General features: G+C 46.1%; 1 protein-coding gene across 8 annotated transcripts in view; it reads left to right on the forward strand.

The window, feature by feature from the left end:
- The window catches only part of WRN (WRN RecQ like helicase), a 103,593-nt gene that overhangs the window by 75,867 nt on the left and 6,440 nt on the right, over positions 1-21,286 (forward strand). For 7 of the 8 annotated variants that reach the window (XM_074228286.1, XM_074228290.1, XM_074228287.1 and 4 more), the window contains 7 exons: positions 87-184; positions 5,520-5,622; positions 6,181-6,293; positions 7,748-7,862; positions 11,680-11,814; positions 14,029-14,191; positions 20,437-20,627. In XM_074228286.1, the coding sequence (XP_074084387.1) occupies positions 87-184; positions 5,520-5,622; positions 6,181-6,293; positions 7,748-7,862; positions 11,680-11,814; positions 14,029-14,191; positions 20,437-20,627 (918 nt within the window). Of the gene's footprint in view, positions 1-86; positions 185-5,519; positions 5,623-6,180; positions 6,294-7,747; positions 7,863-11,679; positions 11,815-14,028; positions 14,192-20,436; positions 20,628-21,286 lie in introns of those variants that run through there. The other variant, XM_074228293.1, reaches the window with a different exon arrangement.

A 21,286-nucleotide genomic window follows, 5' to 3' on the forward strand; every position in this document is an offset into this window, starting at 1 on the left:
GATCTTGCCTATAATAAATGCTTATTGTCTACATTTTCTACATAATGAATGCTTATTGTCTTATTGAATATTATTTTGTTTTATAGGGGAGAACTTGGCTGGATAAAGCCACTGATGAGTCAGCCCGGACACTCCTCCTTCATGCCAGTGAAGACCTATGTCCAAGAAAATTACTAAAACTAAGGTTCATTTTTCAAAAATTCTATTGTTTTCTGGTTAATAAGTCATTTGAACATTGTCATTTCACAGTAGGGTACCCAGAAATGTCTGTTTTAACTTTGTTTAGGTTGTAATTAATATACTTATTAGACTGCAGGGGATGGGGAGCAGGAAGTGGGTGTGGAGAGGTGGCTACATGATGTTAGAGAACATGATAAATGACTGTGTGCAGTCTGGCATAAATATCTTCCCCTTTAAAGAAGCTTCAGAAGGTGGGGGAAACCATCTCTAGCTCCTTTTGTTTCATAGAGTGAAAGGGAGTCCATTTGGTGCTACTGTTAGCCTTTTTTTTTTTAGGTTTTTGCAAGGCAAATGAGGTTAAGTGGCTTGCCCAAGGCCACACAGCTAGGTAATTATTAAGTGTCTGAGACCCGATTTGAACCCAGGTACTCCTGCATCCAGGGCCCGTGCTTTATCCACTATGCCACCTAGCTGCCCCTCCTGTTAGCATTTTTGTAAATTGTAATAATTTATTCAGTTTCTTCTTGAGCTTTTCAGAGATTTGACTAAATAGTCTTTTTTAAAAAAAAAAAAAAGCAAATTTTTATCCTTGAGCAGAGAGTGGTAAGCTGTCATCTGTGGAGCTGACATGGAGATTTGGGCTCTGCTGAGTCTCTGAAGAGCTGGAGGCTGAGTGTCTGAAATCAGAGAATTATTTTAATGCTAGTGTGTTTTATTGTGAAGTCTTGCAACAAGATATGCATTCAGACCACAGGATTCCTCTATTAGTCAGCATCCTTGAAGGTTTGTTTAAAAGACTTGGGGACAGGGAGAGGTCTTTCCCTATTTGGCACTTTCTATAGAAGATTTGCTGTGGAACAAAATGTATAGTTTGTCTTAACTGGAGAAAAGTGACATGGAGTAGCCAAACTCGAAATCCTGAGGGAGATTTCTCCAAATTTGGGGTTTCCATGGCCTAGGATCTTCTCCAAGGTAGCAGAAATGGTGGGAGTGATTTGGGGCAGATATGCCCAGGATGTGGGAGTCATGGGAGATTGAGGTGGTGGCCCAGTTTCTGCTGTCAAGGTTGTGATGTTAAAGAATAAAATAGGAGAAAGTCCAGAGACTGGGGTTTGGAAAACTGAATCAAAATCAAATCTGGGTTTTACTGTTTGCTTCCTTTTCAACCTTCTGCAGTTCCCCTTCTATAAATGTAATTGGGGCTTTGGGGAGGAGGTGATATCTAAAGTCCCTTTCACTCTAAGTTCTATTATCAGAAATTCCATGACCAAATAAAACTTTAGGAGAGTCTCAGTTAATAAGGTCAAAAATGGCTTTAAAGCTTCAACTTTTCATGTTGTAATGCTGTAGTGGCTAATAATCAGTTTTCAGTGAAAGTTAGATAAATTAGATTTTCATGAGAAAAGCTTATATGCTCATTTTGCCTCTCAGTATTGTTTTTGTTGTAATTTTTATAAATGAATTTAATTATAGTGATACTGATGAATTTAGAAATATTCTAGTTTTAATTGTGGCACTTAAAAAATGAACTAGTGAATCCTTGTGATCAGTTGAATTTTCTTCTTTTTTTTAGTTTTTTTGCAAGGCAGTAGAGTTGTGGCTTGCCCAAGGCCACACAGCTGGGTAATTATTAAGTGTCTGAGGCCATATTTGAACTCAGGTCCTCCTGACTCCAGGGCTTGTGCTCCATCCACTGTACCACCTTGCTGCCCTGATCACTTGAATTTTCTGCTTAGTTTATTTTTCATCTGAATTTTCTTTTTCTTTTTCTGTCCTATTTGAAATTCTTTCCAGAAATTTTGGTTAGTTGAGCTTATCTAAATTTTGTTTGTTTTTTTTGCAAGGCAATGGGGTTAAGTGGCTTGCCCAAGGCCACACGGCTAGGTAATTATTAAGTGTCTGAGACCAGATTTGAACCCAGGTACTCCTGACACCAAGGCCAGTGCTTTATCCACTACGCCACCTAGCTGCCCCTATTGAATTTTTTTAATAAATTTTTTTTTATTTTAAGGCACTTGAATTTTTTTTTTTAGTTTTTTTGCAAGGCAGTGGGGTTAAGTGACTTGCCAAAGGTCACACGCCTAAGTGTCTGAGGTCAGATTTGACCTCAGGATCTCCATTTGTCCCCATTTGTAACATTGGCAAAAGAGGTCAGTGTATTTAGGGAATAATGGGCCTGCATGATGTCTGGGAAAATTGTGTTTGGTAGAGCAAACCAGAAAACGGGACACTGAATTCAGGAGTCCTTTGAAGGATCCACCTTGCTCACTGTCCCTCTAATCTGGGCACCTGGGGCAAGGAGAGCCTATTCTTATGGTCCCTGGCTGGGGAGCAGTGGAGATTCCAGCAACCATCTTGGTCAAATGCCCTAGGAAGCACCACCAGAGAAAGCTTCCTCCCTTCCTCCAAGCCAGTTTTTGACCTTAAGGCCTGGGGAACCATTTGAGTAGCTCTGGCCCTGAGAAGGCCCTATTAGATGGGGATTGACACTCCTCCCACTTTCTGTTTGTATTAACTTTGGTCTCTGGAGTAGGCTGGGTCATGGGAAATCAGAGGCGATGGGCAATTGAGTCTCATGTCGAAATTCTTAGACCGAGAGGTATTCTTTCTTCTTTCGTTCTTAGACCATCAACTCATCCCAGCATGGTGGAGGAGATGGACTGTCAGCCATCTGTCTTGCATGTGTGGTCTTGGACAGGCACCTGACTTCCTTGTGTCTCAGTTTTGTCAGCTGTAAAATGAATGGGCTAGACTAGAGGACTTGCAGTTCTGTGAGCAGCATCTCCTTGGATGGTGACCCATTGTCAATGTTGGTTCTAAGCTGAGGCATCTCTGTGGACACGTTAATTTGGGATAAAAGAACAATTTAAAATAACTAGGTCAAATCCTGCTTCGGTCAAGGCCAGTCTCCTTTACTGTTTTTGATCCTGAGGCCATTGATGTCCATTGGTTGAAGGCCTTGTCCTGTGGTGTCTGTAGGGTTATTTAGCTCACAGAACTTTCTGCCAAAAGCATCTTATTCCCTCTGAGGCAGATGTGGGGGAGGGGGCAGGGCAGACAAGCAGGGACACTGGATTTAGCAGTTAGGATTGGCTGGTGTGGAGAGGGCAGTATGAGAACCGTGCTTTAGGGGCTTTCAGGGAGCAACCACTTTGGTCAAGACCAGGGAAGAGGCAGTGCAGGTTTATGAGGGTAGACAAGACATTGTTGCTAAATGTGCATCATGGGAAACTGATTTTGATGTCATAAGCTAGCTTTTAAGAAGCCCATGCTACATGCCAGACATGTTGCTAGGTACTGGGTCTATGAGTCCCTGCCCTCAGGAAGCTCCCTGTCCAACTATTTCAAAACAAGATATAGGCAAGTTTAATTGGAGATGGTCTCCAAGGGTGAGCAAGCCTAGAGAAGGCTTCTTGCAAAAGATGAGATTTTAACTGTCACTTGAGGGAAACCAGGAGGCAGAGGATTCCAGGCCAGAGAGATGACCTGTGAAAACTTCAGCAGCTGGAAGACGGGGTATTCTTTCAAGGAGCAGCCCAGAGTTAGGGAATGCCAGACCTCAGTGTATGTGGAAGGGAGAAAGATAGAAGATTAGAAAGGTAGGAAGGCAGCAGGGTGTGAAGGACTTAAAAAAACAAGGGAGAATTTTGTTTGCTCCTAGATGTAGTAGCAGGGATCCTCAAGAGTTTAATGAATTAGAGGTGACAGAGTCAGGCTTGTGCTTTTGGAATATCACTGAATGTAGTGAGGAGAAACTGGAGTGGCGAGACTGGGCAGCCAGCTCTTGCAGTCAGTAGTCCAGGCATTCAGTGATCACGGCTTGCACTAGGGTGGAAAGTTGTGGGGGTTGGCTTAGCCACCGGGGGCCAGATTTAGGTGTGACAACTGGAGAAGGTGGAGTTGTAGGCTGGCCTGGGAATCCTTGGGCACTCTTTACTTCATGTTGCTTCCGTTTAGATCTAGAGATTCAATTGAGGTATCAGTGGGGAGGATGGATTGTGGAGAGGAGAGAATGGAGTTCGGGACACCACTGGGAGTAGTCTAGTCATCTAAGTAAGGACAGAGGAAACCTGAAGTTTTGCTGTGATAGCTGATTGGGAGTGGAGGGAGGAATCCAAGATCCTGCAGCACTCCTTCCCTCCTTCACCCTTCAAACATGGGACTGGGAGAATGTTGGATCCATTGGTATTCAGGGGGCAAGGTGGGAAGAGTTTGGCTCAGTGGAGAAAATGATGAGTGGACCACGTGACTTGAAGCAGGACTGGGGGACTGCAGTGTACCCTGCAACTGAGAGGGGGAAGGTACGAGGTGAAGTTGGAGAATGATGAAGAGATGAGTAAATTGAAGTGATGAGAGTGGACAGGATTCCAAAGGCAGTATGGAGAGGTGAGATAAGGAGCCTCAAAGGCCATCTGTCTGGCCTCAGCCACATTTAAGCTGAGAGAAGAAGGTTAGAGATAGATGAAAGAGGGTCAAGAATGGGGAGTGAGCAGTGTCCTGAGGCCCAAGGAAACAAATCTCTCTCTAGAGTGTGATGATGGAGCAGAGAGAAATGCAGTATTAGAGCGATATCAGAGGGTGGGATGGAGGAAGAGGAGGGCCAGCCAGAACCAAATCTCAGAGTAGCCCAAATCATTGTTTGAGGGGAGTTTTAGTAGACTGTAGGTTTCTAGATCTTGATAGTGTTTTCCTCTTCACCCCAGAATTCCTTAAATTGAATTGCCCTTTCTTCAACTTCCAGGTCATAAGTCTCCCGAAATTTAAAGTTCACAGGCTGGATATTTTGGCTTCACTGTACTTGAAATTAGAATTTGCTTCCTCAGTTGTGTCCATACTGACATAAAGTTATTTCTGTGACTCTTTTCCTCCTCTATAAAATGGTGATAATCCTTTGCCAAGGGGCCCCCTTTCCCAGGACTATTTTGGAAGAGTGAATGAATTAATGGAGTGGAGTGCTTAGTCCCTTGACTGATGAACATCAGTCTAGAGGGGAATTCCATTAGGTGACCCTCATCTCTTTCTGAGTGCTTTGGGATCCGCATTTCTCAGCTTCTCTCTTGGTTTTTGCTTACACTTCATTTTCTTTCCTTGGTGGAGGGCTTGACAGTGAGATGCTCATCATCTCTTAATGGAGAATGCTGTTTGTTGGTGACAGTTGATTTTGAATGCCAGCTCCAAGCTCGTTTGCTCTGTCTCCTCCTTCACAAGGAGGCAGTGGTGTCTAAGCAGGGCGCCTCAGGGAATGGAATTGATGGGAAGCTGGAGATGCCTAGGCTGGAGCTGGAATGAAGGCCTCGTCTCACTCTCACCTCAGGCTTCTTTTCCTTTGAATCATGTAGTGTTTGGCCAACATCACCAGCGAAGCCTCTTCCTCCTCCTCTTCCTGAGTCCTGTGACTCCTCAGCATCAGCATCTGTGTCCTCTCAAGAGCAGGAGTTTCAGGTATGTCAGGGTGAGCACAGGAGGTGGTTCTGACTGGCTTGGTAACAGTGGACAATCAGCCATCCCCCCTGGGCCTCTTAGTAATCTGTACAGAAAGACTGATTATGCTTGCCTCACTATTTTCTATCATTGTCTAAAGGCCATAACAAGAATCAACCCTTTCATTTTTACCTTTGGAAGAAACTGAGGCCCAGACAAGTCAGGGGACTGGCCCACTGTCAATTTGGAAAAGATTACGTCAGTGTTAACTAAAATGCGTCCGTATCTTGCACACATTGACATTGTATTTCTGCAGTCCAGCTGTGCCGGGGTGTCATAGGTTTGGGCTCTCCTTGAGGAGGCCTTTGGGTAAGGGTTGGGTGATGCCTTTTCAGTTTGCTGGAGGGGGATTTTGCTCTGTGTGCCTTGGAGAGTCTGAGATTCTAGGGTTGTGGCTTCCTGCAACCACTCTGAAGGACTTACATGCTGGCTGAGACCCCACATGAAGGGATGAACTTTTTTATTTTTGATTGAACTTTTTTGACACTTATATAGGACATGTGATTTTCTTTTGCTCAGACTGCACTTTATTGCAAATTGATAGAAGTGAGGCAAAAGCAGGCTGGTGAAAGGGACATCCCTCCAGCTTTATTGGCTACCAACAAGGTGCTGGTGGAGATGGCCAAGCTGAGGTGAGTATGGATACTACCAGGTTGGGGGCAGAGATACCTACACATGCCGCTTCCTTTTACTCTGGATGTGGTGGCCTCTTCTGACTTTCCTAAATCATCTCTGAGGGGATACCTGTGCCTGGGTCTCCAACTGCCTGCCTGAGATCCTGTGGGTACCCAATGGCTGCTAGGTCTAAGAATAGGATTCATTTGATTCCTGAGATCATGCCACCTTCTGACCTTTTTGGTACTCTCAGTTTTGTCACCAGCTCCCCGATCTTCAGGCTGGAAACCCCAACAGTGCCTTGGGTGTCTTCTCTTGCTCCCCGCTCCCTCACACCTATTTGTTGCAATACTTTGACCTTCCTCTCACCCCAGCTCTATCTACTATTTTCTGTATCTCTAAGAATGCCCACTCAACAAGGCCACAGTGGAATCTGCCCCTCTGCCCACCATCTTCTCTGGATTATTCTCCTTTTCTTCCCTTCCCCGCCAGGATAGGTGCCACAGTCAGGGCATCATTTTGAGTGTGGTTGGATCCCCAGACTCAGGTGTGATACTTGGTGCGAGTCCTTGATCTCTCTGAGCCTAATTTTCCCCTTTCTAAAATAAAGTGTTTAGAGGATAAGCTGCTTGGGACCCTTACAACTTCAGATTTATCACCTGCTGAGGTGAGCATGTCAGACACCTTGCTTTGCCACTTGGGGTGGGTGCCCATGCCCAGACCCATTTGCCTTTCTCATCATTTCCTGGTAGCTGACTCCTTTTCCCCAACTTTTGCCCCTCTGTCCCTTCAGACTGAGGGAGTTTCACACAGCAACTGGCCAGCTAGTGCCCCCAGGGATACTCCTGCTAAAAGCTAGATTCCTGGCTCTGGTTCTGAACTGTTCGGCTATTAATCCTTTGGACAAATTTACAGTGAACTTGCCATGTCTTCTCTGTGGAGTTTGCTTACTAATGATGATGAGCACAGCTGGCATTTCAGTACTGCTTTAGTTTCCAAAGAACTTTACAGATGTTACCCCATCTGATTCCCACAACCATCCTATGGGGATAGGAACCATTATTTTCTCTGTTTGACAGAGGGGCACACTAAGGCGGATGGAGGACGAGTGATTTGTCCTGGTCCCATACCTGGTCAGGGAATGAGGCTGGCTTCGAACTCAGGGCTGCCTGACTCCTAACACCAGCAGAGCCTCTGGGGAGAAGAGCCTTCAGCCTTTGGGGCTTCATTTTTTTCTTAGTTTATGAAGATTCAGGGTGGAACTGGTCAGTCAGCTCCTGCCTCACGGCCTTTTTCTTGTTCACCTCATCTTTTTCTTTCTTTTTTCTTAATTGATATTTTATTTCATTTTATTTTATTTTTTCCATTTACATGTTACTCAAGTTTTTCAACATTCATCCCTTGAATATTTTTCAGTTGCACATTTTCTACCACCCCCCAGTCTGGTAAAACACCTTATCTTTTTGAATAGACCAAGCACCCTGGAAAGTCTGAAGAACATTGATGGTGTTTCTGAGGCCAAGTGCACAATGCTCACCCCCCTGCTGGAGGTCATCCGAACTTTTAGCCAGACCAACAATCTTCTGGTAAGAGACAGCAGAGCAGGCTGCGCTAGAGAAGGACTGAGCTCCTCTGACTGTCAGGCATGCTCATAGTCAGGGGTTGTTGGCCCTGGGGGCTCTGGCATATTAGAACTGGCCTCTCTTTGGTTGGCTTATTCCCTCTGAGTTCAGGGCATGACTCCCTCCCCCTCTCCATCTCACCTCTGACCTTCTCTTCAATCCTCCCCCTGCTGGAGATGACCTCTGCCTGCCTCTCCTCATTTGGTCCCCAAAGCTGTCCTCCCTCCACAGTTAACACCAAGGGGGTTCCAGATCCTTCCAGGATCCAGGACAAACTGCTCTCTTCTACAGGCCACGGTCTCAGGCCCTCTGGACTCCTGGTCCTTCCACAATCTCCTCCTCTCAGCTCCAGGACTTTTCTCTGATTTAACCCCCCCCCCCCCTAAATCTCTACCTCTCCACCTCCCACCCCCCAGTTGTGCATTCCCAATTGAACTTGTCCTCATCCTAACTTTCTTGGGTTCTTCCTTATTCCCTGTCCCCTTCATGGTCACTGTTGTCCAAGCCATTGTGACCTGTAACCTGTCCCCACACAGGACTCCCCTGCCTCCATCCCTGGGCCTCACCACCTCTTGGAATTCAGAGTCCCTCACAATTTGGTTCTAGGGCTCACTTCTGCAGGCTTTCTGCTCTTGTCTGTCAGCTAGAGTCTTCCTCCTTCCCTCTCCCCTTCATCTTTATAGAGGAGCTCTTCTCTAGTTAGTAGGGGTGCTGATGGTATCATCTCTTTTTAGGGCAGAGACTGACTCAATTTTGTCTTTGGCTACCCAACACTTAATAGGATGTTTGGCCCAGTCTAGGCATCTAAGAACTGTTTATTGATTGATTGAATTGGGGGAATTGATAGAGTCCAAGTTTATGTTTTTCCTTTAAAGAAAAGCATGTGCCCTTCTTCCCACCTATTCCCAAACTGACCAGTTTTTTTTTTTAACTTTTTTTCAGAAGCTTGTAATTATGTACAACACCAGAAGAAACATCTTATTTTAGTCCCAGGTGCTTCTGGGAGACTCTCTTTTCACTTTAAGGTGAAGGTGTCTACTGGGATGGTTCATGGGGAGCTAATTTAAGTTTGAATTTTCTGTCCCTAGGTTTATTTATATCCCAGGATTGACATTAACTTCTCAAGAGCCTAAATAACAATTTTTTACTTTACCTTTTTTTTTAAAGATTTTATTTATTTTGAGCTTTACAATTTTTCACCTAATCTTACTTCTCTCCCCCATCCCCCACAGAAGGCAATCTGTCAGTCTTTACATTGTTTCCATGCTGTACATTGATCCAAATTGAATGTGAAGAGAGAGAAATCATATCCTTAAGGAAGAAACATAAAGTATAAGAGATAGCAAGATCAGACAATAAGCTATCAGGTTTTGTTTCTAAATTAAAGAAAATAGTCCTTGGACTTTGTTTAAACTCCACGGTTCTTTATCTGGATACAGACAGCTCAAAATTGTCCCTGATTGTTGCACTGATGGAATGAGCGAGTCCATCAAGGTTGCTCCTCACCCCCATGTTGCTGTTAGGGTGTGCAGTGTTTTTCTGGTTCTGCTCATCTCACTCTTGCTTTACCTTTTTGAAAACAGATGAAGCCTGACAAAGTTAATCAATATATTGGGCAAGGATATGGGTATTTCTGACCAGTGCCATGAAGAACCTGAGGAGAGAGGAGTTTTTAAGCCATAAGATTGTCAGAATGGCATTATTTTCTTACTCCACACGAAATAGAAGGGTTTACTCCATTGTTTGACTCAGAAAATGCCTCCCCCCCAACCTTTTTTTCTAAGATTGAATTTCTTCTCCAAGTCTTGTCAGATGAATTCTACATTATCATTTCTGGTGCGGGGTGGGATGAAGTATGTAGCCTGGTGCGGGATGGGATGAAGTATGTAGCCAGTCTGGCACACATGCCAGAGGCTGCCACTCTCTTTTGAGCATCTTGAGGAATTCTCCAGAGGTAATTTGTGTCGAGGCCTGATCAGATGCCATCCCAGGGTCTGGACTCTGGATCCCTTATGCATCATGGTTCTAGGCTCTCCTGAAAAGTGAGGTTATTCTCACTCTTTGGCCAGGTCAGATTCTCATATAGTTTGGGTGTGCTTCAGATGTACCAAATAGTGTCTTGACTTTTTCTCTGCCAATGTTCAAAACATCTGATCCTGATGATCCCAACATCAGGGAGGTGATGCCATGATAAGCACATGAATTGGATTTGAATGAGGGGGTGTTGTGCTAGTCACCAGTCTCACTTTTTCCTCCAGAGCCATCTGGGTATCTTGGCCAGATATGGACCAGGATATCTGGAGATGGCCCTGGTTGCAATACAGTCAGGATTAAGTGACTTGTCCGAGGTCAGACACCTAGTAATGTCAAGTGTCTGAGACTTGACTTGAAATTAGGTCCTCCTGACTCTAGGGCCTGTCCTTTATCCTTAAACCCCAACAGCAGCTTGGATTCCCAGACTAATGTTACCCAGGCAACCATGATAGAATCCAGAATGGACCCTTAGGTTTCTGTGGAGACAAACAGAGAAGGCCCATATGACGAGGCTGGAGGGAGATGCACACACGTGACCAAAGCTCCTCCTTCCCTGCTCTCTTCCTGAGGGCAGTGGCTTTTATATTTTCTGTGCCAGTTATATTGTATGCTTTTGATTGATTTGATTGATTTTTCATTTTCCCATATTTCTTAGACTCTGCCTGAATTTGGTTCTCACTAAAAACAAATGAGGAGAGTAAAAGTGGGAAGATTTTAGGATATAATGCAAGTCCAGGATGGAATGAAGGTTGGGAACAGAGGTTAAGCACCAGGGCGTTCTTATATCATCTTCTTTGATCCTCACAGCTGTCCTGGGTGATGGGGACTGCTGTGGTGCCCATTATAGAGATGTAGTTAATTGGGTCAGGGAGGAGTTACATAACTGGAAGGTCTTCCTGACTCCCAACTCAGACTGACTACAGTACCATCCAGATAACAGAAAGAGTACTGAAGTTAGAATACAGCCTTTGCCATTCATTACCCAATCTGGGACCTGAGGCAAGTGCCTTCACCTCTCTGGACCTCAGTTTGTAAAATGTTGATCTCAATAACCGCCATGGTCTTTCCCCATCATGGATTGGTGATCCTCTTTGGGGTGGGGGAAGGAATCACAATAATAAAATCTGAAAAAAATAATTAGTTGAGGGAAGTACATAGTGAGGTTCTTGGTATATAAAGGCAAAGAAGCTTATGTTCTTGTTTGCCTTGGATTTGTTCCTTCCTATTTTAAAGTTCCTGTTGTAAGTAGTGGAGGTTTGCAATTTTTTTGATGTTCTGAAACTGGTGCTTCTTAGTGTTTGGAATTTAAGCAAGTGCAAGAGCTAGGCTTCCTTTGGCATTCCATCTTCACAGCTGAAGGAAAGGCTCAAGACTTTCTAAGAAGGTCCTATGTCAACTGAAGGTATTGACTTTGTAATTTCAGGGTCTGTGTTCAAATCCTACTGCGTCCCCTTCTGATCTTTGTGACCTTGGGCCAGTCACTTCTCTCTTGGAGGTCTGCTTCCTCTCATGAGGGAGTTGGACTAGATGCCTAACTCTCCATTTGTGAGCCTGTAGCCTAACCTACATCCACGTGTTCTATGAATAGTTGGGCCTGGGTTGACCTGAATCTATCCCTGTTTCATTGTTCTGCATTCCAGAATCCCTTTGCCCTCCGTAACACTGTCTTTGTTCTAGACAAATGGGACTTGGGGAGCTCTGGGTTGCTTTTGTCAATATACATGCTCTGTTCTCTCTGTTCTTGCAGACAGACTTGTTTCCCAACCCTTCTTCACCTGGATCAGCAGAGAAGAACAGTTTGGCAAAGAAAGATGAGCACATTCCCCTTCCCAAGTCTGTCTCCATCACTTACTCATTGTTCCAGGAAAAAAACATGTCTTTGGTGAGTGTTGCCTTTGAGTCCCAAGGAGTTGGTGTCATGCTTCATAACCATTTATGTCGTGACAGTGTAGAAGAATTCATGTTGTCATTTGGGCAGCTGCTCTTATTGGCCATTCTTATCTGGCCTTTGTTTGCTTTTCTTGGCTGAGTGTCCAACTTTGCCTTGTACTTCCCATGTTAACATCACAAGTCTTGCTGATGACTGGATGTGAGTGAACATTGTATGGTCAGGACTAGCAGGCTGCCCAGAGGACTGTATTGTTCAGATACTTATCCAAGTAGGGATTTATGGAAGCTCATAGATTAGAAAATTAATTGCATTTTCAAAGTCCTTCCCCCTCCAAAGTCTTCCATTGTTCCTTGCTGGCTCCTCAGTTTGGCCTGAGAAGATCAGGCCCCCCAAAGAAGGATATACTTTGTTTTTGGTTTTTGGCAGTGGGTTTAAGTGACTTTCCCAAGGTCACATAACTAGTTAATTATTTAGTGTCTGAGGCTGATTTTGAACTCAGGTCCTCTTGACTCCAGGGCCAGTGCTTTATCCACTGCCCCACGTAGCTGCCCAAGGATGTACTTTCTGTTTTGTTTTTTACAAGGCAATAGGGTTAAGTGGCTTGCCCAAGGCCACCCAGTTAGGCAATTATTAAGTGTCTGAGGCCGAATTTGAACTCAGGTCCTCCTGAGTCCAAGGCCGGTGCTCTATCCACTGCACCACTTAGCTGCCCTTGAAGGATGGCATGGTCTGAAATGGGATTGTCATCTTTAAGAGATTTTTCTCATTGACCTTAGACTGACAACCTGTCTTCTTTCTGGTCTGGGAAGACCCAGTGTATACAGGGCTGAAAACCATGGCCTCACAGCTTGTTCTAATTAAGCCCCATCATCCTTCTGGCTGATTATGAAGAGCTAGTGTGCACCCTTTTTTCTTGATTTCACAGATGAGGAAACTGAGGCGGTCAGTGGTCAAATGACTTGCCCAGCGTCACCCAGCTAGTAAGTCACCTCAGACTGCTTTTGGCCAGAGTGCCCCTGGGAGCCAATTAGAAGAAGTGACATTTATTAAAAAGAGAAACAAAAAAAATGCTCATTGTCGAAAAATCAAACTATATGTAGACCTGACTGTGTGGAATATGGGTGCTGTGTCTTGTACAGTGTTCTTTATCACACATTAACTGTCCTGGCTGTGCAGGGGTGGCCACTATCTTCTCATGGGCATCCACTGCCCAGTGCTTTTCTCTATGCTTAGTGGACCTGGCCCTCATTGGATAGATCTTTTGTTGTTATTTTTTGGTGTATTTGGTCGTGTAATTAACTTCCCTTCCCAAGAGGCAGAACTAGAAGGGCTTGTCAGTTAACCACAAAATTAAAAATGTCCAAGGACTGATTACTCAGGAACAGGGCTGCAATTAGTGTGAGGTAACTTGACGCCCTGTATCAAATAACCCTGGTATTATTCCTCACACACATGGCGCCCTGTCTACTAGGGAAGGGTGAAAAGTTTATGGAAGTAATTTAAAACCTCCCTTGGAAGGGTTCCCTGCTTCTTCTGGGAGTGTCGTAGCTTTCCCGGGAGCAGGAAGCCCACGGCAGGCCCTTCCTCGACCATGGGAGGTTGGCAGGTCAAGATGGAGTGAAAGAAGACCCCAGGAGAGATGCTGTTACCCAGTGAATTTGTCTAAAGCCTAAAGAAAGTTCCCCCAATCCCCTTACATTGGGGGAACTTTCTTTAGGTGGTTCTTTGAGATACAGCCTGCATGTTACTAAGGACTGCCAAGGAGGCCATTGGGTCAATGTGTAATTCATTTGTAGACAGTAGAAAGGGGTGACATGCTTCCTAAGATGGCACTTACTGGTATTGGCTTCTAAAATGGACCAGTCCTAAATAAATCTTTCTGCTGCCCCCGAAGTATCTTTGGTGTGAGAGATTGCAGATATTGTCAATAGATGTTTCAGAATCTGTGATAACAGAATCCCATGTCCCTGCAGTCCCCAAGACCCCTTGTAGGGAGAAGCTGGGCCGAGTCAAGGGCAAGGCCTGGGGAAGAAAAGGGTATGGACCTGGAGCTTTTAGGTCCTTGGCCATTGTTGAACCCTGCCCTCCCATGGGTGTGGTTTTTGAATAACAGAGCTCAGATTGCCCAGAGAATAAGGCTAGGGCCCTCTCTCTTTTCCCTGGTTGTGCCTAAGCCCTGGCTGATCCTCACTGTTGTTTTCCCAGTGGAGTATTGCTGAGAGCAGGACAATGCCCCTCCCTGTGGTCGGCAGTCACTTGTCCCAGGTGGTGAAGGCAGGCTACCCTCTGGACCTTGAACGTGCAGGCCTGACTCCACACGTCCGGAAGATCATCACCGACGTGATTCAGAAACCTCCCATCAACTCAGGTGAACCACTCAGCCTCTGCCCGTCCTCTTCTGAGGCCCCAGTCTGAAGGAATCCCTTGCTTCCCGCTTCTCTCACTAAAGCTTACAGGATAGCAGGTTCTCAGGCTCTTTATGCTTATGCTCCTCAGCTCATGAGGGTGGTGAGTTGTCTGAGTTTGCTCAGGTAGTGAAGGAAAAAGGCAGGCCTTGCCTCTGGGACCATCTGACCCCAGGCCAGTCTCTTCTCTCCCAGCTTCATTTTATCCTACTTGTAATGTTTGACGTCCATGTAATGGGTGCTTCCAGAGGAGGGGAAGCTGTGTTGGATCCTGGGGCCCAGGCTAACTCTGACATCTCCCTCCATTCTCATTGGCCAATTGGCAGGTCACCCCCCCCCCCCCCCCCCCCCAGATCACAAGGGACAGAGTAGCTGGGGAGGGAGCATCCTTCATTGATTGTTGACTATAACAATGATGCTACAGCTCTGGACCAAAACATCTAAATGGGTTGAGCTAATTTAGTGCCTGTGTGATTTGCCCTTGCTTATTGGATTCCATGGGTGACTTGTTTAGGGAGCCCCAGACTTCTAGTGCTTCTAGTGGCACTTGACCCCTTTATCTGGGTGAGCCCTACAGTAAAGAGTCTCGACTTAATTGTGACCCAGCTAAAATGTTGGGTGCATTTCCTTGTCTGGAAGTCTCAGTCATATCAAATTTCTTAGTGTTGATGCTGGATCCCTCTCCCCAGCCCTTGCCAAACGTGCCCATTAAGAGTCGGCTATGGCTATCATTGTGTTAGGCATATTTATACTCTCCACTTCTTTTGACCACATTTTCTCCCAGGCTTTCCTTCATGCCCTCCTTCAGTGTCTGGAGGCTGCCTCTTTGTCCCAAGGTGATCAGGGAGCCCCTCTGTTTCTTTTTTTGCTATAGGATTATCTCACCCTTTTTCTGGTCACATTGGTCCTCAGTGGTGACTGCCATTGTATTTCCAAGCTCAGCTCCCCATTGGCAGTGTGCTGGGAAAACTGCTTCTGGGAGCTGGAGCAGGCTACTTAGGCAGCACAGTGGGTACCTGGAGTGGCAGGGTCTGGACTTGTCATCTGTAGAGCCCTGTGCTGGGGCAGGTAGGAAGACTTGATGAGGTCCAGGGGACCTGCCAGGAGAAGAGAGCAAGGTAGAGACCCCTCTAACTAGAAACATGTTATAGGAGGGTATAGAGCAGAGTGCCCTGTATGGAGGGCCTGGTCTTTGAAGCAGGGCTGGTGCATGGTCTGGTATTGTTGCAGTTTGGTCTATGCTCTGTGGACAGGGCAGCCGCTGTTGACCAAAAGCTTGATGATGGACTTCAGGCATTGGAAGTGGTGTGAACAAATGACACTAAGTGCAGAGCCTGCTTAGAGGGACATGGTCTGTAGACCCAGGGAGAGGTAGTGGGGCTGCTCAAGGTTCTGAAGTGAGGAAGGCTTCAGGCTGCTTGGGAGTGGGCCTGACTTCTGACCTCATGTCTTGGAAGAGGAAGGTGTTATGGAAATGGTGTTTGTTCTTGTTTCTGGCATTGCCTTGTTGAGCAGGCTGACCGCAGGGCTCTGTCACAGGATTGGGTCTCTGTTCAGTGTTTTTGAGAGTCATCTCTAAGATTGGAGGTCCTGGCCTCACCACCAAGTGGCTGTGAGCTCTCAGGAGGTGCCCAAGTGGCATTTAAAGGGCTGGTGGCCCTGGAGTACCCTGGGGGTGGGGGTGGGTGGAGGGAAGCAAACACCAGCAGACCTGCCACTCAAGGAAAGACAACCCAGGACTACCTTGTTCTCAATTCCTGCCAGTTTTGGAATGTCCTTTTAAAAACAAGGTAAATTTTTAGGGGCCCCTTGCTTTTCTTTTCATAGATGGGAAACTGAGGCCACAGCTCAAAAAAAGGCCCTGCCCTTTCCCGTGTATTCACATTGGCGTAGCACTGTTTTAGGATCATTTTAGGATCCAGAGGAGAAAAGGCATTTGCAAAGAATACATTTCCAAATCAATCCATTTTTTCAAGTTGAATTGTATTAGAATGATTTTTTTTATGTTTGTTCAAGTCACTGATCCCAATAAGCACTGCAGACCCCCACATACCTTATAGTGTTCAGCTTTTGTTAACCAATGGTTTGCTCCATCATAGAGGCTCGCCTGGTCACTGCTCTAAACCCAGGTAGGGTGTCCCTTCCTCGCTCCCCCACCCCATCTCCTCTGAGGTCAGTTATGTCCCTGTCTACTTCCCAGCACCCTTCCTGAGTTTCTGAGTGAGGGACCCCAGAGCTTGACTTGTTACTACCTCTGAAGTGGGCGTATATACTGGGACCTAATTAACTGGGTCCTTGTGAGGACCTGATCTGATCATGGATCGAAGTGCTTTGTAAACCCTAAAGCATTAGGGGCAAGCTTGCTCTTGATGTGATGATTCTGGGCCTCCCAACCATTCCCAGGAGAAGGCTAAGGCTGCAAAGATGGGTTTTTATTCTGGAGAAGTGGGGCTCCGTTTCCCAAACATAGCCCAACCTGATCCCTCGAGCCCAGCCCCTTTGAGAGGTACTTCCTGGTTAGTTTGGTCATGTGTATTTGGGCTCTGCAGAGACCTGCAGAACTCTTGGCCTTGTGGCTGGTTGTCTGTTGGTTTATCCACAAACAGGAGCACTTGGAATACTGGCCCAGCCCCCCCTCCTCCAGCCCCATCCCCATACACCCACACTCATGGTGGTTTCCTTGTCCAGTGGGTGATTGAGGCTTTTCTTGGGCACCCTGTCAGTGGTAGGTCCCCTTGGCCTCCAGGTTCACCTTTTTACCTCCTTCAGAGACTCTTGGCTGAGCTTCAGGTGCACAGGAGAGACTCCTTGGGGGAGAGAGCCTCGTGGGCAGCATATTCCCCTACCAAGTCAAATGGGTTTTTATAGTCAACAAACAGTAATCCAATATTATGTTGTCTTCCTGACATTTATCCCCCTGGAGTCTCCTTTGTATACATTCCACTTAAGACAAAATCATCTTGTTTAATTTTTTGGCTCACTCAGGGCAATGAACTTTTGTAAAGTTAGTCTGTCTGCATTTTAAACTTGGTGCTTTGGTGTTCCTTGGGTCTGTATTTTTTTAGTGTCTTCCTAAGGCCCAGAGGCATCAGGTTGACATGAGCTGGAAGAGGGTAGAGAAAACCTTTATTTCTCCTTGGCCCAACAGAGACTTTTGACCCAAGGCTCAGGTTCTTCCAAATAGGCTCTGCTTCATTTGCTCTGGGTTCTTTAGACAAAGTGAAAGTTGTCTGGGTTGTTTCAATGAGTCTTGCAGATAGGATTAAGAATGCCGTCTCCTCCTGAAGCAGGGCATTGAGTCCCATGGCTCTTTTCACAGTTGTAGGATGTTTTTGGTCAGCCCTTTTAGATCAGGATGCCCTCAAGAGATGATGCCAGAGGGCTAGGATGCATTGGAGGAATAGTTTTACACAGAGCTTTGGACAAAGGCTCTGTTGTCGCTCTTGAGAAAATGACAGGACTGACATGGATCCTGGGCCAGACCCAGAGGGTCTGTCCCATTCCTGGTACCCTAAGGAGGGAGGAGAGGGTCTTTGGGCCCTGAGAAAGTCCAGATTGGAGCGGACCTGCTGTGCTGAGCTCCTCAACAAATGACCTATGATGATGACAGAGTGGCCAAATACCCCACCAGACTCTATCTGGGTGTCTAGGAGGCCAGCTGATGGCCTCCTAGAGAGAATGTAGCATGTGTAGGCAGAGGAACAAGAACTCTGAGGCAAACTTGGTCACTCTTATCAAGCAATGTGCAAAATCAGAAGAGTCAGTCCTGGTTCACAGGAGCTTGATTTTGCAAGTACATGTTCAAGGTCATTTGACAGGGGAGGTGCTGGCAACCGAGGAGAGGAGCATTAGCAGAGCTTTGAAGGAGAGTTAATATTACTGGGCAGCATCTGACCTTTGCCAAGGGATTTGCAAAAATTATCATCCTTGGGAGGTAGATATAGACTTCAGCATTTTACACATAAAGAAACTGAGGCAAAGAGGGTGAAGTTTGCCCAAAGTCTCCCAGCTTGGAAGGGTCTGAGGCTGGAGTTAAACTCTGATCTTCCTGACTCCAGGCCTCATGCTCTGCACACTGCGCCACCAGCCATCCAGGAAGGCGTGGGAAGGGGCAGGGCCTTTCAGACAAGGTTCCAGTGAGAAATTGTGATCCAGGTGGGCTTCTGGGGAATAATAGAAGGTTGGAAGGGATTTGTGGATCCAATGAGGAAGGAGTGTTTGCTTCTTAGGGGTGCCACAGATCCCCTGGAGCTCAGAATGAAAGGAAGACACAAAACCACCCCCATCACCACTACCCAAGGCCAGCTTGGTCCACCTTTCTCTGTCCATCCCCAAACTTCTGTGCTGCCTTTGCTTTCTCCTATGGCTTTGAGAGCCCATACTCACCTGGCTTTGGCCATCCTCCATAGAACTCCAGTTGTTTTTGACCAGAGGAGAGGCTTGAAAATGGGAATTTGAGGACGCTTTTCCGATGCCCTGACATTCTTGTCATCCCCCCTTGTTCCTGCACCGACTGTTTCAAACCTTTCTTGTTTGACCTTGTCATTTCCACAAGTATTTCTGAAGTGACTTCATTGTTCCCCCCAGCCCCCCAGTCATGGTCTGTTCATTCACCTCAGACCATTCAGACTGTGGGACTCTAAATTGGAAGGGAGTGTAGGGGTATCCAGTCCAGACCCTGCTGCCTAAGAAGGCCCCAGCATCGGGCTGGGAGTTCTTGGGAGGACATTAGCAACATCAAATAGCTGCTCAGAAGTCACCTGTCCAAAATAGGATTAAACACTTTCTGGACACTACAGAAAGTCAAATGGGCCTTCCTCTAAGACCTTCTAGTTTGGAGGGGAGTGGTGGTCAGTGAAGGGAGTTTTTGGTGTGAGAGTAGAGTGGTGTTGCCAATCACATATCCTTTCCAGAAGTGATGGTACTGTAGATTTCATTGTTATGTGACCTGGGAAGAAGGCTGTGTGTCCATTGTGAAAGGGAAATTCATTCCCCTTGGTCTGGTTTGAGGGCCAGCCAGGAGATAGCTTGAGAAGTCTTGGTGGCACACATAGCCACCCACCAATTGGGTTAGGTCCAGGGGGTGCTTCAGAGATAAATGGATTCATTTGCCCAGAAATTTGGGGAAGGGATGTCTAGAGATCTAGGGCAAAAGGGAAGGGTGGATGGGAAATTAGTCTGGGTGGATGACTGGTGAAGGAGAAGTGCAAGGGGAGGAGAAGATGGTTAAATTTGGAGAAAAGGTTCAGTTAGTCCTGCCAGCTTTGGCAAGCCCTTGGTCACGCAAGCTCATCCAAGTGTTTCCCCCAGGATTTTCTGGGCATCAGAAGTGGGGCGTGAGGATAGGCCTTTCAGAACAGTGGAGGTCCGGGAAGGCTGCTGGAGAGGCCAGGGACTCCTTATATTTTCTTTGCTCTTTAGAAGAAGGGAAGGTTGAGGCAATTTTGTCCGCTGCCTGTAAATGGGGCACTTGGGGGCTTCTTTCTTTTTAAGATGCTTAAGGATGCTGTAGTTTGTTTCTCTTCCTGTACCTCATGGACCCTCTCCAAGGTGAGGTGGCCATCTCACTGGGGGATGCCCAGTCTGGGGGCTCCACTGCATGGTTTTTTTTTTTTTTGGTCAAGTTGCTTTTATTTATTTCAATCAAGATGTGCACTATGATCCTATTATTTTACACAATTTGTTTAATTGCCTGACTTTTTAAAAATTTTTCTTTCTTTTTTATTTATTTTCTTTTATTAAAAATTTTATTTGAGTTTTACAATTTTTCTCCTAATCTTACTTCCCTCCCCCCACCCCTCACAGAAGGCAATCTGTCAGTCTTTACATTGTTTCCATGGTATACACTGATATAAATTGAGTGTGATGAGAAATCATATCCTTAAGGAAGAAACAAAGTATAAGAGATAGCAAGATCAGACAACAAGATATGTTTTTTTCCCCTAAATTAAAGGAAATGGCCCTTGAACTTTGTTTAAACTCCAGGATTCTTTCTCTGGATACAGATGGTATTCTCCATCACAGACAGCCCCAAATTGTCCCTGATTGTTACACTGATGGAATGAGCAAATCTGTCAAGATTGATCATCACCCCCACATTGCTGTTAGGGTGTACAGTGTTTTTCTGGTTCTGTTCATCTTGCTCAGCATCAGTTCACATTGCATGGGGTTTGAAATGTGGACATTTCACTTTCACATCTGTTTGTAGATATTTCCAAAATGAGGGCCATCAGGACACTGGTTCCTTCAAAAATTGAAACCTACCTCATCCAGATAGTGGTGGCGCTGGTGGAAAAGGAAAGGAAGCTGGAAACCACCCTCCCCAACCCAGCTCCAGAGGAGTCCAGCGTGGACAGGGTTGTGCCCAGCACCTCGGAGCAGGGCTCGGGGACTAACAAGGTAGGCCTTCAGACCTCAAGGGGTGAGCCTGTGGGCCCCTCAGTCCATCCTAGCCTCAACCCTCTGTGTTTGGGGTGCAACTCGACAGTGGAGAGGGGAGTGGTTGGGCAGGGTCATTGCCAATGTTGCTTTCAGCGCTAATGTTTGAGGGCTAGTGTGGTTGAAATTGAACCCTGGCCATTGTGAATTCTGATATTTAGTGACTTTTGAGTGCTCTAGGTAGCCTCTGCTAATGTGAGGATGTGCAGCAGAACAAAACATTTTGTGAAAATCCTGAATTAGGATGGCCTGGAGATTCAGGGGCCCTCTGCCTGCCTTTCCTGGAACCTTGGGACCCATGTTGGGGTGCTGAGAAGCTCGACCCACCTCGGCCTTGAAGGCATCTGTGAATGTTGCCTCTTCTCACCTGGCCCATCTGAGTTTCTCTGGTCATATAAAACCAGTCATGGGCATTGCATTCTAAGGTCATCCTTGTAACAGACAGCAGTTCAAGGTTGTGTTTGATGTCTATGTGAGAGAAAGCCCTGAGGTGGTCAGGGGGCCTCATGACTGAGCCCAGGGCTTCAGACCCTCCTTGGTTCCCAAGGGTCACATTCATTAGTTATTCATGTTGCACTAGTAAATGATCTTGACCTCATAAGGAAACTCCCATGCAGAGG

The sequence above is a fragment of the Macrotis lagotis genome, chromosome 3 (assembly GCF_037893015.1).
Source record: "Macrotis lagotis isolate mMagLag1 chromosome 3, bilby.v1.9.chrom.fasta, whole genome shotgun sequence".
NCBI lineage: Eukaryota > Metazoa > Chordata > Mammalia > Peramelemorphia > Peramelidae > Macrotis > Macrotis lagotis.